Raw genomic sequence first — 18,602 nt, 5'->3', positions numbered from 1 at the left:
GCGAATATCAGATCCACACACAAGTTATGAAATTCCAGCACTCTTCAAAGAAAATTGATAACGCGAGAAAAAATCGTTCCCAAATGATGAACACGATCTCCGACAATCTCTCTCCTCCAGTTTCCCTGTTCAGCTGCCTAATAACTCTCTGTCCTCCTGGAAGCGAGAAAGTTGCACGGGATATTAATCAAGGATCACCGGCGAGCAAATCGCTGAGCTTGCACGATAGGAGCCGGGGTCACGTGTGCGGATTCCGCGAAGGCCGCCGATTCGATCAAGCCGGGCATCGACTCGTAGCTACGAGGCTGCCTCGTGCTTTATAGTTTCCCGATGTGCACGTATCGGCCGGCCGGGTTATCAGGGTCTATAGACAGGCGGTATCGAGACCGCGCGACGCGGCGGGTCGAAAGTGCGCGTCGGCTTTCAAAGCCGGCCCATTGTTCGCCGTGAAAACCCTGTTAAAACGTATTCGAGCTAACGCGAGTGTAATGAGTGGGTCGGGGACGTTTGTGCATTTAAATCTGGGCGCACAATGCGCAGCAATTAAGCCCACTGTATCCGCCGCGATCGAGCCGTTCCAAAGAAACTCCCGTTCGATCCCCGAGATCCCGCTCGAGGAAATCTCGCGCGAAGAGCCAGTATCGCAACAACGCGCTAACAATGCGCTCTGGAACCGATTGTAGGTGTTGCCGAGCGCGCCCGCGGCCGTGAATTACAGCGAAAAGATATACGGAACACGCGCGCGGCATGAATAATACGCCGGCGTTCCCGGCCGGCGGACAGGCAACGCGGCGATGATCGTAAATTGTCATTCGCGCGCCGCTCGAAGGAAACGGAGTACGGGCTGTGGAGTCATTAATATTTCCAAAGGCTGCATGCATAACGAGAGAGGATTACCGCGGGTCTCTAACGACTTTCTATCTATTAGAGGGCACGCGGTATTACCCGCCCGAGCCGCCGCGAGCGGCGCGGCTCGTTTTTATCCGCGAAAGAACGGAGTTCCAGACAATCAGTCTCGGATCCCGGGGCCGGGAATTGTCTCCGAAAGAGCCGCGGATGGTGGGAGAACGACGAGAGAACGAACGCCCGACGAAATCCTGCGAGAACGCCCTAGAATAGCCCGCGCCGACCTCTCTCCTTTCGTTTCCCGCTTTCGTCCCCTTTCCTCCGTTCGTCCTTCTCGCTTCTCAGCCTATCCTCGTCCCGCCCGGCTCCTCTGTTCGCTCCTCCACAGCCATGGTTACGGCTGCAGGCTTTGGTCCCGGCCGTTTCACCCACTCAAGTTTTAGTCCGAGTGTTCGCGAGCGGGATCCGGAAGCCGCTTCCGAAGGATCAATAATTGGGGCCGACTGCGACCGCCCTTGAAAAGCTATAGCCGGTTTGGTGAACGGGAGGATTGATACGTCGTAAAAGAGAGCGCCGAGGATTCGATGGATGATCCCGAGCCCCGCTGATAGATACAAGGGATTCGGTGCTTGTAATCGAAGTACGGATATGATCTTGTTCGAGGAACTTCCCTTCCTCGGACTTTCGCGGAGGTAAAAGGGGATCGGCTTTTCCCTTTTCGAGGCTTTGGGGATTGTAATTTTCGAAGATTACCAAGGATATCCGATTCGTGAGGGTGTTTCAGTGGAATGTAGAAATGTTGAATGCGTGTTTGTCGAGTGTAGTGTGCAACAGAGGGATCCGCGAGCGAAAGCGGGTCGAGGGAGAGGAATAAAATTCGTTTGTTCAGAGCCTCGTACGCGCGGGACGCTGTTCACCGAGCAGTAGAAACGGCCGGCCACGGTCAGACGCGCCAGCCGGTTTGCCTACGAGTTTCCAGGCTAGATTCCCCGGTAAACGAGGCCTGGAACGACCAAATTTCATTCTTTCTCCTCGCCTTATCTTTGTCCGCGGGACTCCGCCGCCCGTGGCCGCGCTAACCTCGAGGCTACCGAACAACAGAAGCGTGTCACCGCCGGGAACGCAGTCGAGGACTCGTTGCGAAAGGGGTGGTACGACTTGTTACGCCGCGAAACAAAAGGAAAAGGTATATACCCCCGCGAAGAGCAATTACGATAATTGCGACCTGGATTGTTCGTCTTTATACCCGTGACGTCTTTGTACGCCACGTTTCCGCTTCTCCGCGTTAGGGTCGCACCTGCGACTTTACCCTCGCCGGAAGCTTTCGCGTTTCTTTCGCGGGAGCTCGCCGGAATAAAATTCCGATGACGGTCCTCGCCCACCGGGAGGCCTTCAACGCGTGGACCAAGATGGCGCGATTTGAATTTCCGAGATTAACGTTCCGCCGAAAGTTCCGCGCAGCCTCGGAACAACGGAACGGAAGTTTCGGAACGAAGCTGAGTATCGAGTTTCGACGGGGTGTTAACCGAAGGATCAAGGTCGACGAAGGTCGAACGAATAACATCGCATCGGCGAGCGGAATGGAGCCGGAGGCTCGCGATGGGGACACGACGACTGGCGAAGAAGGGGCTGAATAAACGTGGAGGAGAATCGTAACCTTGAAACGTGTCACTGCACCTACGACGCAGGGTCTAGAAGCGGCTGGATACAATTAATAATTAAAGCAATGGCTACGACAACACCGGCGAGCAGGGTGCAGCCGGGCTATCGATCGTCGTCCTCAACCCGAACCATCCTCAACCCGAACTTACTGTGTGCTTTCCCCACTACTCTCCCACTCCCTTCTCTCACTCTCTCACACACTCTCTCTCTCTCTCTCTCGCTCTGGCCGTTCTTCCTAGCCCGTGGACTCCTCTATTGCTTTTATATCCGACGACTACTCGTCAGAAGGGTGCTCCGAACGAGGGGCCTAAGATGCCATTCATCCGGACTCTCTTCAGTTAATCCGCGATCCCGAGGCTTTTTCGGCCCGTTTGTTTCCGAGAGTGGCCCGTTTGTCCCGAAAATGTATCCCGGCGGCTCCCAGTTCCGCCAGGACACCGACAGAGAGGGAGAAACCATAGTCCCTTCGTCGTTCTCCCGGTTCTCCGTTCGGGGAACGATTGATCGACCGCCGCCGAACGAAACCCGCGACGCGAACGGGCTCCTATCGATGGCTCCGAATGGAATACTTCCATCGAATCGCGGTTCTCGCGGATCCCTCGCCTATCATCCCCTCCGGAGACGTTCTCTTCAGCGATACCTATTGAATTTGTTCCCCGGGAACGACCAAGGACCGATATCGAATAATAGATTCGATGCTTCCGGCGGGCTGAGAGGTTATAGTCATTTGAAGCTTCCCGGGATAAGCCGTGCTCTATAGGAAAGTTATCCCAACTTTCGCCATTATTGCTGCCGGCTTCATCAGGGATCAAAGACGCGGCGATATTGGTTTGCAGCTGGAAAACTGCTGCAATTGTTGAGGCTGAGTAATTAAAAAAGAATCGGTCATCGCCGGTTCGGGATATAGGCAGTTCGAAGCGATTAACTCCGCTTCGCAAATGTTCATAAATATTAATGATAGAATTTGATTAGCTCCCTGCAGCTGCGACGAAACTCTTCGTTCTGCGGAGCCAATTTCCTTAAGCAAATGAATTTTTCTAGATACACGCGTGGATTATTTAGATGCACGTAACGAGCAACTATATGCAGCTGAAAAACTTTTGCAATTGGTGGCTGAGTGATTAAAAAAGAATTGGATATCACCGGTTCGGGATGTAGACAGTTCGAAGCGATTAACTCCGCTTCTCAAATGTTCTTAAATATTAACGATAGAATTTGATTAGCTCCCTGCAGCTGCGACGAAACTCTTCGTTCTGCGGAGCCAATTTCCTTAAGCAAATGAATTTTTCTAGATACACGCGCGGATTATTTAGATGCGCGTAACGAGCGACTTTCACTATGAAACAAAGAAGGTAACCGGGGAATAACGCTCGGGGGACGATTCGAAAAGCGCAGCGGTGCACCTTCGACGATCGCATTGCAGTCCAGCGGTGTTCTTCCAGGATAAAACGAATCCCCGGCTTCGGTTAGCTCGGAGCGGTCCCGCGCGTAATTAATATGCAAAGCCGCGGGGAACCGGCGGGAAACGATGACTGGAAGTCGAGACGGGAATAAATTACGAGGCGAGGGAGAAGAAGACGCGGTCCCGGGAACGAACCTCGACCGTGTTTCGAGCTTTTTACGCCTCGGGCTCTTCCCACGTCCCGCTGGTTCCCCTCAAAAGAGCATCGCCTGCCTTTCAAAGGAAATCCCTCGAGTCATTATTACTCAATCGCGCGGATTACTCGCGGAATGCCGAATCGAACGGTCCCGGCTGGAAATTACGGGTCTGTTTCCGGGCGGTGGTCTCCCCGGCGGCGCGTAAATAACGACAGCGTCGCGCAAACAACGCCTCGGCGTCGCAGCGTCTGCGAACTTGCGTCCGCCTAGCGATCCGTACGCGTGGACGACGCTTCTTACGTGTATCCGAAGAAGATGACTCGATGGATAGTGGAACAGACTCGTACGCAAGAAACCTTGCGATCGTGTTAGGCAATTAGCCAGTAAGCCGTTGCGACCTCTTTCAAAAGTACCTGAAACGTGTCGCAAAACACGAATAATCGATAAACAATAAAGTAAATTACATCCGCTTCAACGAGTACACTCGTAACAGGAAGCCTTGCCATTTCTCGATGTACACGTTAAAAACAGCTGACTGGTTAATTCCCATGATCCAATCACTTAAACGTTCCCCGGTAACCATCGAGTCGTCCTCGTTACTTACTCTGATCCTCGCGCAAGAATCACTGCGAACTCGAGAAAGACGTAGAAGTAGAAGTAGTAGTAGAAGAAGAAGAAGAAGAAGAAGGTGAAGAAGAAGAAGGTGATCAGAAGAGAAAGAAACAGAAAAGGATGCACGAACACAGTGACAGCTAAAGAGGGTAGCAGGCGGACGAACACATGCAAAGTCTACTGAATCGGCGGGTGGGACACGGATGCGGACGGGTCGTGCGCGTGGACTGCATGCCTCATTCAACATTCCTGCGTTCTCGCGCGCCGGATAGAGAGCCGAGTGAGCCAGCATGCACCGTTAACGGGACACCGTGCTCTACCGTTCCCCGCGTTCCTCCGTCAAAAGGGCTAACGATGTCGAGGGAGCCTACTGTTTCGCATTAGTCCGCGATAAAGCGGCGGTCGGTTGATCGAGGCTCACACCCCCACCTACATTGCTGTTGCCCCGGAACGCTAATGGTGTGGCGATCATGATATCACGGTAACATCGTGGCGAGAACCATTGATCGACGGTCTCTCGTTATCGAGACCGCTCTCGTTCTCGCAGCGGAACGAGAGGTAACGCGCGTCCTCTACGCATCTACGCACGAGCAAAATAAGACAGTTCTCTAAAAGAAATCTTCTAAGTCTCTAGCTATGTATATAATAGATATGTATATACATATATACACGCGTGTGTACACGTGTAATATATGTATATAAATATGGAGGTATATACGTCTGGCTAAAGTATATATAGCTAGAATTACACTAGAATCTCAGCTATATTGTGGATTATGTCAATTTTTGTTATGTACCTGGCTCAGGCTTCTAAAGCTACTTGTACTGGCGCTGCGGGCCTGTAAACACAAGTACAGTACAGGTCACCAATCACCACACAACACTGCAGTTTGGAAAAGTAGAAAAAATAGAGATACAGGTATAGTAAGTATAAAACGGACACACAGAGTAGACGGGGCACGAACGAGACAGCGGTAAATTGTATCGAGTGCGGGGGAGATAGATCGGAACAGGGGATAGTACAGTGGCCGAAGAAAGTGTAGGACACTCGCTCCTTTCGTAATAAGTTCACGCGAGCGGACAACCCGTCGATGTAATCTTAATCTCCTAGTGCGAAGTGCCAACGGTTGGCAAACGGAATTTATCGCTCGAACAGGCGACCAACCGTTGATCACTGGAATGCAGAGCTAACGAAGCAATAAGAGATCTAGATCGCATCGGCGCACAATTTCCTCGCGTAAAATTACTGCGGAAGGATACCGAGCGCTTAAATACGTTTTGGTGACTTACTACGTGTCGTTGGTGAACCGCGAGAACGTACGCGGACACAAGATGTTCCCAGTGTAGCCTGTAGATGCGACAATTAGGGGAAGGAACGTTGATGTCGCTGTTCGAACCGCTCCGACGTGGCGCGCCAGCGTGAAAAGCCACTCCGCGATGAATCCGAATCAACGTGTTCGAGGTTTACGATTGATTCATCGAAAGAACAGCGTAAGTTTCGCGGGAGAAGGCTTCTCACGCGCGGCGAGCGCGCACCGCGATGGACCGAGCGCGTGGATTCCGTTGTATCCGTGCGGTACAGCGTATCAACAGAGCAGTGCACACCGAACACACATGTACGGCGACTGCGCACGTTTGTCCGACCGAAAGGCGACGTTTCCCATGTGAAAAGTAGCACAGCGAAACCATGAATAACGGGGCGGACAGATTCGCGGGCGGATAACGATCGGAGAACGCTCCGACGACTAAGTGCGCCGAACAAAAGCGCGAGTCACCGTATGCACGACAGAGCATAGCGTGAGTTCTCAGTGTTGGACAGTCGCGAGGCCAGTTTCCGTGTCTGCCACAGTCGCAGGTGTTTAGCACGTTTTTCTGTACAACCAAAGCATACCAGAGAAGCGAAGAGACAGTGTCGCGTAGGAGGAAGAATAGAAAGGAGAAAGGGTTCGTGCTGATTCTTCGCGGACCTTCAACCTACGATCCGCAATTAGCGTCCCAATCGTCGCGTCGTCCGCATGAATCTCGATCCGTCCCCGGATCTGAACTCGATTATTCTCTGTACTTGCTTCGCAAAGATCGGAGCTCGTTCGATTCCATCCGCGCGATGGATATCAAAGAAAAGTGGCCTGCGGGGCTTCCATCAATTACACTCGGACAGACAATTCCAACGGTCCGCGATCCCGATGGAAAAATGTATCGAGCGTTACCGGGAATAAATTAATTGGGTCGTCGGGACGCGATTATCCGTCGCGACGTACGCTGCAATCGGATTTCCATCGGAGTCGTCCTTTTCGCGCGCCTTATCAATTTATCCCGATTCGTGCTCGAGCGGCCGATGGATTTCAAAAGCGTACGTATTCAGCCTCGCCTTTCAGCCGAGTCGAAATCACGTAGCGAGGAGAGCGTTGCCGATCAAAGAGCAATCGCTCGAATCTCGGTCCGAGAGTTGCTCGATCGTGTGAAAGGGGGAGAAAGAGAGAGAAATTGAGGGAGGGAGGGAGAGGGAGGACGACTAGATGGGAAATGGGGACAGGTGAGGTGTGCTCTCGGTATTTCCATCGCGAGGAGCGAACGATTGAAACGTTCGGAACGCTTTAACGTCGAACCCGCCCCGCCCAGATTCGGCGATCGTTACGTTACGTACATACCTACCCGGTGTAAAAAGAGCGAGCGCGAAGCCCTCCGACTCCCGATAATTATTATCGCGCCGGGGTATTCGGAAGAAACGACGGCTCACGCGGGAACCGGTGTTTTCACGCTCGATTATATGCTCGTTACGCCGTGTAAGCGTGACGACGGCTCGATGTGTTTGCCCGTGTTTTTGCCCGGCTACCCGTTACGGAGGCCAGAAAACCACGCGATTCAAGGCTCCCCCCGGCGGAACGGCGCAAGAACGGCTAACAGAAACGTATTCGAGTTGTTGATCGACGGGAGGAGCCGCCTGAATGGTTCATTGATGATTATTCTGTCGATAGACTGCGCAGCTTCGCGTTTTCACGGGGATCTTTAACTGAACTTACGGTAATTTTAATTATATCAGTTTCATATAATTTATTAGTATTTGAAGTTTATCGAAAAAAGTAAACGTTATATAAACGGCAGCTCCGCTGAATGGAATTAAGCGTTAATTAAAAATTTCTGAATAGTTTCGCGTAGAGTGACGTAGAAAATGGAAAGCTTCTCTTTGCATCGTTATATCTGGAGCACTAGCTGCACGAATCTTCGATTCTTCAATCGAAAGGTAAATAAAGATACTTCAAACATCTATGTAACGTCGGAACTTTTTCATTAAATACCGTTCCGATGGCTTTAATCGAGAAATAACTCGTCGATCTGAAACTACGTCGAGGTCTTGTTAAAACCACGTCGCTCGGTATCAACTCTTTATCTATGGAAAACATTATTCCGTTTCGCCCGACCATTCCGTTCCCCGCGACTCCGCTATCGGAAAAATTTACGAACAGCCAACGAATATCCCGGGCTCCGTACCCGCAGCTCGAACCGCAGGTTCTTTAAAATGCGTGAAAAAAACGACGAAGGAGACCGCGCCACGGTTTCCCGCGGAAAAAGGAGGTTGCAGCGCGACCAATTGCACGGAAAAATCCGGGCCGATTCGCGCGAATGCACCGCGGGATCCACGGCGCGCGATCGCTGCTATCGAATTCCGATCGCGTTCGCCAGTTTCGCTGGAAATTCGCGGAGATTCCGTGGGAGCGCCGTTCGTACGGCGATTCCGGGCGACGGAAGAGTCGTCGGGACGTCGTTGCGTCGACGTTCGCCGCTCTCGTTTCGATCGCGGTGGCCGCACCATAGGAAAGGAACGGGTTGCGTCGACGCCCGCCGGGAACGGTACGCGGAAACGGTTTAATTGCTCGTGCGCGACGGAAGAAAAGCCGCGAAGGCCGTTTCCGCGGGGGACGGCGCGCTCCCTCTCCCCATAGGTCATTAAAATTCCAGTCGCTCGTAAACGCTCGCTAATTGGATGCTCGCCGCGGGAGTTGCGCGATGGACAACCGGGGAAATTTCGCGCCGCGGCCGGGCTGAAAATTTGCAAAACAATTACGCAACCGGAAAGCAATTTTCGCGCGCTCCCGTTAACTTCGACGCGAATAACTCGTGAACAAACGGCGCTGCGTCGAATAATGGAAACGCCGACGCGCTGAATGCCGCGCGATTTTCGTGCGTGCTGACCGAGGCGCCGGAGCTTTTATGTGATTCAGCGGATATGGTGTTTAATCGTCGCGCGTCGAGCGGCGGTGCAGTGTTGCGGGAAGGGGGGAGGGGTTCTGGAAGATTAGAACGGGGAGAGAGCGTGGACTTGTCGGTAAGGCTTTTTGGTTGATGCGCTTTAGACGTGTTTCAGACGCGGACGCGATTGTAGGATGTTTACGGTGTATGGTTAACCCTTTGTACTCGAAAGATTTTCACTGGAAATATTCAACATTTTCCGACGAGATGTAGACGACATTGTTTGAAACTGATTTAACGATAATTCACGGATAAATTAAGCAACAAAGCTGTTTTATTTAAATATTTCACACAGCAATACGAAGTTTCATTTAAAATACTGAATATGCAACTTCATAGTTTTGCTGTGTCAAATCAAGTGGTGACCGAGAGTCACCTCTAGAGTGCAAAGGGTTAAATAAGATAGCGTTTTAGAAAGAGGTTAATATTTGTGAATCACTAGTTACAGAATTTATTTAAGATTGCGTTTAAGGAGCAAGAGTATACTTAGAAGCATACAAGATTCGACACGATCTGTATATCATAAATGTAATATCACTGCGATTCGAAAGTAACAGAATGTTCCATTGTGCGATTACGTTAAATTAGAGTATAATATGCAGAACTATCGGTGACAGAGAATTGTGCTAAACTGGGATACCGTTTTAATACACACGAAAGCCACCATACTGGTGTACAGTAGCTAAAAGGTTAAGGAGGATTTATTATTAAACAATGAATGTTGTATACATAGTTGTAAAGGACTGAGCAGAAGCGAGAAAGGTTCTTAGCTGTCAGTAGCCCTCTATTGGCAGAGTAGGAAAGGTGCCGCCACACGAATCGCATCGTTCCTTACTGAATATCTCCGCTTTGCGATACAGTATTCGTAACTCCGAGGGATCTACGAAAAATTACCATTTATTGGAACAAAGTGCAATAATTTCATCAGGTAGGCGCTCATCGGTGAACCTCGTGTCGCCAGCAGAAAGTCGAGTGCCGGTCACCGGTGACCCCCGCGGGCATTCACCGCGTAACTCTGCTTCTCACGGCGACTTTATCTGATCGCGGCTAACGTTGACGCACGACACGGCAACTTTTGCCCGGGAAATGTCGGAATCTCGCCGCCCGAGCGAGGAAATATGTGTAACGCGGCGCATAGAGTTCCCGGAGCCCGATAACCGGGAACGACGGTGACTTACCGGGAAGCGAAACGGCCTGGTTAACGTAAACGAGACGCGATAAAACGGCAACGGGCCCGTCGGCCGGGCACCGGCTCACCGCCGAGCGGAGATACCGTGGCAGATGGTTTACACGTTGTTGAAGGCTTCGGGGGATTACCGTTTCCAAGAGGGCACCGAATATCGCGCGAGCGGAAGCTCGGTTCCGACGCGACACCGCGCTATCGAGGGGGAACACCTGGATTAAACGTAGTTTTCTATCTTGCGGACGTGTCTCTAATCTAATACAATGATCCCCGCCGGAATTTCGCGTAACTGAGAAGCTAGCAGTGAAATTTAAACGTCACTGTGCTTTTCGTATAGAATATCTAGGGCAACCTAGAAAAAACCGCGCGTTCCTGGTTGAAAGAATGGTAGCAACGTGAAACTTCATTTCCGGTGACTCAGCGGAATAGCAAAGAAAAGTGGAATTACCATGAATATCGTATTTAAATTATTGGCCCCTTGCGGACGAAGATTCGTTGATATTTACAGAATCTTCAACAGATGAAGCTAGATTACATATCAATTGCTTAAACAATAGAAGAATAAACTACGTGCTGACCTCGTGCTGAGGAATGAAATCATTTGTGTGAGTCTTCCAAATATGAACGTTTCATCTAAAAATGTCCACGTTCGTTCGCAAAGGGTTAGATTTTTAACGCGTTTCCCGAGCGAAACGCTTCTCTAATCCAGATATTCTCCTCGGATTATTCTCCTCGCGAAGGACGTTCCCTCGGGATGTTCCATCGAGCCACAATTTCTCATAACCGTACACGGAATAGCGCGGCTTCCCTCGCGCGGATAGGGAATTTATTCTTATCGCGTCGACGCGGCGGAACGTCTCCTTTCATACCGCGAACAGAGAGCCCGAAGACCGCACCGGAAATTCGACTTTTAACCTCGCCGGCGATTGCCGGGCATCGCGCGACCGGCTGCCGATTGCCACTTAATTATCCTGGATGTGGGAATTGCGGAAAGGGCGGGCGCGGTTCCGCCGGCGAAAGAATCGGACGGCTGGAACAGTGGAAAGTTCGTCGTCCGGTTAAAGGCGGATTTAATTTCCGGCCAGCGGCCGGGGCACGGCACTACTAACGAACTTTCTTATCGTTCCTACGGCTCGTCGACGTCCGTCGTGCCGGCTAACTGAATTTCATCCCGGGACGACTATGGTTACTGCGTTTAATATGTCCGCGGAATCGTGATGTTCATCTAAGAGGGCTCGGCATGGAAATACACGAAAAGTCTCGGCGAAATATTGAATCCGACGGTGAAGCTATTATTCCTGTGATCGCTATTCGTTCATTATCCCCCTGTTCCACTTAACCCTTCGCGGACGAAGATTCTTCGAACTGTACAAAACCTTCAGCGGATGAAGCTAAATTACATATGTAGTATCTAGAATATTTAGTATGCGTAAGGGCGACCAGGGCGTATTGCGATTTAATATCAGATTTCAGAGTTTTACTGTATGCAATCAGGTGGTGAGGGTTACCTTTCGAGTGCAAGGGGTTAACCTCTCGCCATACCATTTAACCGGGCAAAATCTGGGCTACAATTATGGCGACTGATATCTCACTCGTGTTGTCACCTCGAGTCGGACTCGTGATATTTATGTGTGATCCAATATTGTTATCAACCTCGTTAAAGTATGGCAAGGGGTTAACCCTTAGCACTCGGAAGGTGACTCAGTCCACTTGATTCGACAGTGAAACTATTGTAGTATCTAGAATTATTTAGCGCAGGTTAAAGTATTGTAGGATGAATGGTTTGTTGTGCGTGCGTAAGGGCGACCAGGTCGTATTGCGACGGACCGGCGCCGGGATGTTTGGAAAATAGTGTGACTGCGTTTAGATAATCTCGAGTGGCTGAAAAAAGACGAGGAAGAGTGTCTGGAACTGAGCGACTGGACCGTGAGGAAAGCGTGTACGCGACTGCGTGAATTTTGACTATGGACGAAAGATGCGAGTGAGAAGGGTGCAATGGTGAGAAAGACAGAGCGAATGGGGGTGTGTGTTAAAAGCGAGTGGGAATGCGTGCGAGAAGGACATTTTGGTGAGAGACAGCGGAGAAGAACATTTTTGTGCGTGATAGAGAGTCGTGTGTCGACCTTCGTGGTATTAAGTTGTATTTTTACGTGTTGTCCATATTGTTTCCTAATTCTCTTTTTACTGAAGATCCACCTTTTCAATATCTATAATAATAGTAGCCCCACTATAAAATTGGGGGCTCAGCCGGGATTACTATACATATGAACCTCTTAACCTGTTAACTGTGGAATTTAGTTTTAAATGTCTCTTTTGCGTGAAATAAAGTGAAAAAATGAAGTGTGTAAAGTGAAATGCAGGATGAATGAGACTAGGGTACATTTTAATGAAAGATCAAAGCGAAACGAAGAAGAGTTAGATGATCATGTGAAAAAACAAAGGATTCATTGTTGAAAGAATTAGCATACTTTCAAGCTTTAAGATGACGTGTATACTCGTCAAACGCAGTTAACTGGTTAAGCGACAGAAAACAGAGAAACTACTTCTCTCGCTGTTCGAGTACTCAAATCATTCGTTCGCGACTTCGTAACATAAACATGTCATCTCGCCGAGACGTCGACATTCGTCCGCAAAGGGTTAAAATAATCCCGAACTTGAAATTGATCCTCAATTACAACGTTAAACACAGGCGTCCCTGATCTCATCGATCGCATTGTTTCCGGCGAGAATTCCCGTCGAACGCGACGCCCGTTTCTCCGCCGCGGTACGAACGCCTTTTCACGAATACCACGCGCGAAGTATTACCTGTTGTGAATAACGAACTCGTTAGAATCATTACGACCGGCCCGCTTTTCCGTTTCAACCTCGGGCGTTTCTTTCCGTATCTCCGTCGCTTCCGTTGATCTCATTAAACGAATAAGTAAATAACGTTCCGCGCGGGCAAAAGAATTTCGCGTTCGAGCCGCGGCGGGAGATTCTTCTTTCGGCGGTCCCGTTCGCCGGCCACATTTTCCTTAGGCTCGTTAACGCGGCCGCAAAAGAGGACCGAGGAAACGGGAACGTAAAAAGGACGCTCCCGGCGTTATCGTATTAAATGACGCGCGTTTAGCGCGCCGCTGGCCTCATTACTATGCACCCTGCGCCTCGGCGCCTCCTTTGCCCCGCGGTAACCCTTCCCAGGTGCGCGTTCGCTTTCCAGCCGGTGGCCTAGCCGCGAATTACATTCGCGTAATCTGCTCCTACGGGCAAGAGATTCATGCGGACGTTTTCTCCGACCGTTAACCCCTTGCCCTGTGATTTCCTTTTGAAACTCTGCTCGACGGGACTGGCTCGTCGTTGATAATACGACGGAAACGAACAGAATCCCTCGGTAATTCGAATAATTGCTTTTCTTTAAAGCAATCAACGACGAAGGGATATTTCATTTGAATCGAAACGAATTGGACGTCGATTATTGAAACTCGAACGCGTAGAAGTGAGTATTACTTACTGAAATTAGAAGTCAATGGAATCGGACGTCGCTTAATTGAATTCGAACTCGAAAGAACTGGATGTCCGTTATTGAAAGTCGAATTAAAAAGGAATCGGACGAAATTTAAGTTCGAAAGGGTCGAATATCGCTTATCGATAGATCCGTCGGAGGACCGACAAGATACGGCAAGGCAAAGGGTCAAAGGAATTCTCGGTGGCGCAATTTCTGGATCGCGGCACGCGCGTTTCGGTAGCCGCCGATGAAAATCGTACGAGGGAGTCGCACCCTCGAGGGTTTCGCGTGCACGATCGAATCGCGGCCGTGACTCACTTCGTGTATCGTTCGGAGTCGCGGGAATTTTTTATGGTTTGTCAAGTATCCTGCGGCTGTAAAAATGGACACGCGTCGCGGCTCGATAGAATCGTTGATCGAGGCTGTTTCAGATAACGCGGCGATACGTCCGAGGCATGTTAGTATTATTGCTGTTACTCGTCTTTATTGCACAACCGGCGCACGGCTCGCTTAGAAAGTAGTAATGGGATATGAAAAATGGAGAGGCTTACGGCTGAATATTACAGCCGTACTACCCTCGATAAGAAAACATTCGATAAAACAAATTAGACCAGAACTACAGAATAATTTCGTTCTACGGAGAAAGGACGGAATAAAACGAGAAAAGTGATTATACAAGTTTCCTCTTAACACGTTCTACGTGTTAAGTGTGCAATAAAGACGTGTTATTACCATTATTACCCTAAATAATGTGCAGCGTCACGAATAATGCGTGACAAGTACAACGGATGCAGGGTGCGGGAAAGGAGCGGGGAGAGATTTGTTCACTCGATCCGTGAAGCACAGTGTGACCAATCGACAACTCTGTACACTATATCTCACGCGTGTGCCGGTTGAAAAGACAGTGGAGCGAATGGTACACGGCGCAAGGGTGAACGGATTCGTTCAACCCGTCGCCGAGGAACGAGGAACGGAACCAGGCTCGTTTGCGAATGGGATCACGTCGAGTTACCTTGCTCCTGTTCCGCGGCGCGAAGTCCTCTTTGCTGGCCTTCCGTCGCTTATCCTTAAGGATCATTCTCGCCGCGGCGAACGCCATCCTGCCGGCGCACTTCCTCTCCCTCTTCCCTGAGAACTGTCTGCCCCTCGGAGCTCGAGGAACCACGGAGCCGCGTGCCCGACGATCAATCACCGCACAGCGAAGACAAACCACAGCCGTAACACCCGAGCGTCCCGCGAGTCGCGCGGATACTTACGATTGACGAACGAACCGGTAATTTATCTTAATTCTCGTTATTGCTCTGCCCGATCACTGGACTATCCGTCTCGCGAGCGACGAGACAACGTACGGACGATTCGATCGTACGATTGACTGAAATTCTCCCTCGACACCGGGTTCGCGTGGCTTCCTCGCGAACAGCGGCTCTTCTACGCTTGGTAACGAGTGTATATCACTTGACTAAGTAACTAGTATCGACGTCGTCTCAGCTCCGGCCGACGCAGTCGTTGAGCCTTGCTGCTTTCCCTTCTGCTCGCGATCGAAGGAGACGAGGATCGTTGAACACTATCGATTGCGATTTTGAGGATAAACACAGCCAGAGGTTATCGCGGATTGACTAAGGTTCTGCTCTTCTCTCTTCTCTCCCCGGACGCTCCCTCCCGAGCTTCTATCGTGAAATCGACGGAACGGACGAGCGACGACTCGCGTCGCCGTTGCTCTCTTTGCCGGGCGCTTCTCGCGAGTAGCTCGACGTCGGGCTCTCACGGAAGCTCGACGAGGACATTTGCCTTGTCGATCGGGTCACCGTGATCTCCGGTGGGTTCCTCGTCGCCGACGTCGTCGATTCGAATCAGCGAAGTGTCGTTCGGCCTCGATCCTCCCGGCGTTCTCTTCTTGTCAGGCGTAAAACACTTGTGTACTGGGTCCGTCGGACGACTACATTCCAGGCGACACGAGCCGCGACTGATGCGTCCTCATGGCTCGATCGATCGACGGTTAGCTGTCGCAATTATGGCCATGGATCTAGAAAGATACACCCTTCGTTGAGCGACTCTCGCGTCCCGCGACCGACGTCTGTCCCGATCGATCCTCGTCCGACAACCGTGTTCCCGAACGAGGGACTGCGGTCGCGCTGCCTGCTCGTCTCAATGATTAAACAACCCTCGATCATTTCGTTGCCCTTGGGCCGGGGACACAGAAATCAATTTCATATCTTTAATACTCCTGTTTTGTAATTAATTTCCTGGGGAAATTGATGTCTTTGTCATTGAAGGAAAGCGTTTCAGTTTAATCTACAGTTTCGGATGGTGGAAAGTACAGTGCTAATACTTAGCGTATAAGGATTTCAATGATGATTTATTTTCTACTCAATGATTAAACAATCCTTAATCACTTGACCTTGAACTAGGGACACTGAAATCAATTTCATATGTCTAATACTACTATGTTGCAATTCATTTCCCGAGGAAATCGATGTGTTTATCAGTGAAAGGAAAAATTTGATTGTAATGTACAGTTCCAGGCAAAAATTACAGTGCAACGTTAATGTCAATACTCAGCATGTAAGAATGTCAATGATAATTCATTCTCTACGAAACTGATGTAATTGTTTCTATATAAAAGGTTCTTTCGATTTGAACCTACAGTTTCTTACAGTAGCTCAGCTAATGACAGAAATTCCAGAAACGTTAATGCCAACGCACGATTGGCATACAGAAACGTAGGCCGCCGTCGGAAGCTTGAAATTATCGCGAATTACGGGAACTTCCCCTCTTTGATTTGTTGCCAGTGCACACACCCGAATTCCACCGTCGCGCCGCCGGTCGAGAATATTTCCTCGAGAGTCGAAGCTGTTCGCTTCCCCGTCGCGGCTCGCTTTCCCTTCTTCCTCGGCGAAAGGAAAAAGTGTACGAGTCTCGACGAAACGAGAGAAAAAAAGAAAAACGAACGAAGAGAACACGAAAAGCGGAGAGACCGCGCTCGCGAGCTTCAAAGCGCAGTCGACGAGTCCTATCGGGCGGTGACGAGCACGCGGAAGTAGAATGCCGCTCGCGCGGCGTTTGTGTCTGGCTTCAGCCGTGAAACTTTCCTAATTAAATTCGCTCGCCCAACGCCTCGATAGGTTTCAGCCGGGAAAAAATCCAGCGAAAGCTGAAACGAACCCTTTTCACACCGCGTGCCTCCACTCTCGGGCAAAGGAGATGAAGGATTCGAGTGGCGAGCCTACAAACACCGCTTACGCGGAATAATTCGCCGCGCGGCGGGCTCCCCCGCGCCTCGTTCATCCCCGCCTAAGAGCGGAATAAGGAAACTCGCTCGCGGGCATCTCTTTTGCTTGTTAATAAAACGAGGTTCCATTAACCCTCGGAAGTTGGACGTTCCCGAGGACTTGAAAAGTTCCAATTTCTTGCCGGAGATATTCCGATTCTTTTTTATCCGCTTTCACCAGCTGTTTCTCCGAACGTACTTCGAAAGATCTTATTAACTCTAACATAATCAGCTCGAGCCGAGTATCCCAAGGTGAGACGAATAAAGTGTCCGAAAATCTGGGCCAAAGCGGACCCAGACGTCGAACGGTGAAATACTAGCTTGGATTCGGAGTTCGTCCAAGAGAGAAATTCCTCGAAGAGAGATTCTTTTCAATTCTGAAGCGACTAGAATTCACCGAGGACGGAAGAACGCCACGGAAAAATTACCAGAGCGTCCCATTCGCGCGGAAGATGGAACGCAGCTGTTTCCGGCCCGCTCGCCGACGGACACCGCATACATCTTCGCCGTCGGGGTCCGCGCGGCAGCGACGGGCGGGCTCCGTTGCGCGACGGATCGCAACGGTTCCGTGGCAAATGGGACCCCCACGCAATTAGGGGCGCACGTCGGCCGCGTAATTCATGTTCAGCTCTGACGAGTCGAAAATTCCGCGGGATCCGTCTCGGGCAGCACGCGTCACGGGAACGGGTGAAGTTTAAATCGATGCAGCGGACCGTGTTGCTCGCGCCTAATACGGGACCGCCTGTCCAGGACGTTCTATGGAACCTAGTTTGCGGGACAGAGGATTCGGCTATTCATTTGCTGGACGTGGACCCGTTAAACGGCTGACTTCACGTCAATATCCATCCGGTGCACAGATTAGGAATAATCTAGTCTCGTGGAGCGGACTGTCGTCGCCGAAATATCTATGATTCTTTAACACTAATACTTAGTATATACCTATTTACGCTGGTAAATTTAACTTCAAATAATTGAATACGAAACGATAAACAAGTTGGACGAAGAATGTGTCTTATTGGAAACTGGACGAAAGACGAGAATTGAGAAACTGATTGAATAATATAGAAATTCATGTAAGGTGAAATAGAGAAGAAAGTAACTTGAATCAAATTTTCTGCTAACTGCTTAGAATAACTCGACAGCGACTGGTAAGGAACGAGCTTTATTATTTCAGTATTAAACAGAATACGATTAACTTTGTTCGTTTCAGTGGAAGCCTATCGATTTATCTTCTTGGTACCGTGTAAAAGCGCAACACGAGTTCACCGATAAGTAATTAATTCGACGGAGCTAATTAGTAAGTCATGGACGGCGTCGCTGAAAACACGCGGCCGGTGTTAAATGGAAACGGAAATACGCGAAAGCATCGTTAAAACTGCAATCGGCCGCCGCGTTGTTACAGGTTGCCTTCCGAGGCGTGGCCGCGCACGTTCGTCTGGATCTACTTAATCGATTCCGCACAGGGACCGGGCGCGCCGCTGGCCGGCCCACCGAATTTCCCGTGGAAAGCCGGGCAACTCGGCGGCACCGGAATTTTTTTCCGGCTGTAACTGGGAAGGACGTCATACGCGGATCGCGATCCGCCCGTCTCGCGGTTACGGTTCTCGTGTGGAGGTTAAATAAATTGTGCCCGTTATCGATCGGCCGGCCGTAATCTGGAAATCAGACACGCGCGAACGTGTGTTTCCATGAATCCCGTC

At 50.3% G+C, this 18,602-nt stretch overlaps 1 protein-coding gene across 4 annotated transcripts in view; it reads right to left on the bottom strand.

Annotated features, from left to right (window-relative positions):
* The window catches only part of LOC116430273 (neo-calmodulin), a 109,314-nt gene that overhangs the window by 34,363 nt on the left and 56,349 nt on the right, over positions 1-18,602 (bottom strand). Inside the window, exons 2-3 of one of the 4 annotated variants that reach the window (XM_031984161.2) lie at positions 14,647-15,657; positions 5,517-5,558 (exon numbers count right to left, since the gene is read on the bottom strand). The exons of 2 other annotated variants lie outside the window; for them this stretch is intronic. In XM_031984161.2, the coding sequence (XP_031840021.1) occupies positions 5,517-5,558; positions 14,647-14,733 (129 nt within the window). In that variant the 5' untranslated portion in view covers positions 14,734-15,657. The remainder of the gene's footprint in view (positions 1-5,516; positions 5,559-14,646; positions 15,658-18,602) is intronic. One more of the 4 variants, XM_031984162.2, reaches the window with a different exon arrangement.

The sequence above is a fragment of the Nomia melanderi genome, chromosome 1, assembly GCF_051020985.1.
Source record: "Nomia melanderi isolate GNS246 chromosome 1, iyNomMela1, whole genome shotgun sequence".
NCBI lineage: Eukaryota > Metazoa > Arthropoda > Insecta > Hymenoptera > Halictidae > Nomia > Nomia melanderi.
The sequence above is the reverse complement of the archived record's forward strand: the minus strand, read 5'-3'. Positions and strand labels throughout refer to the sequence as shown.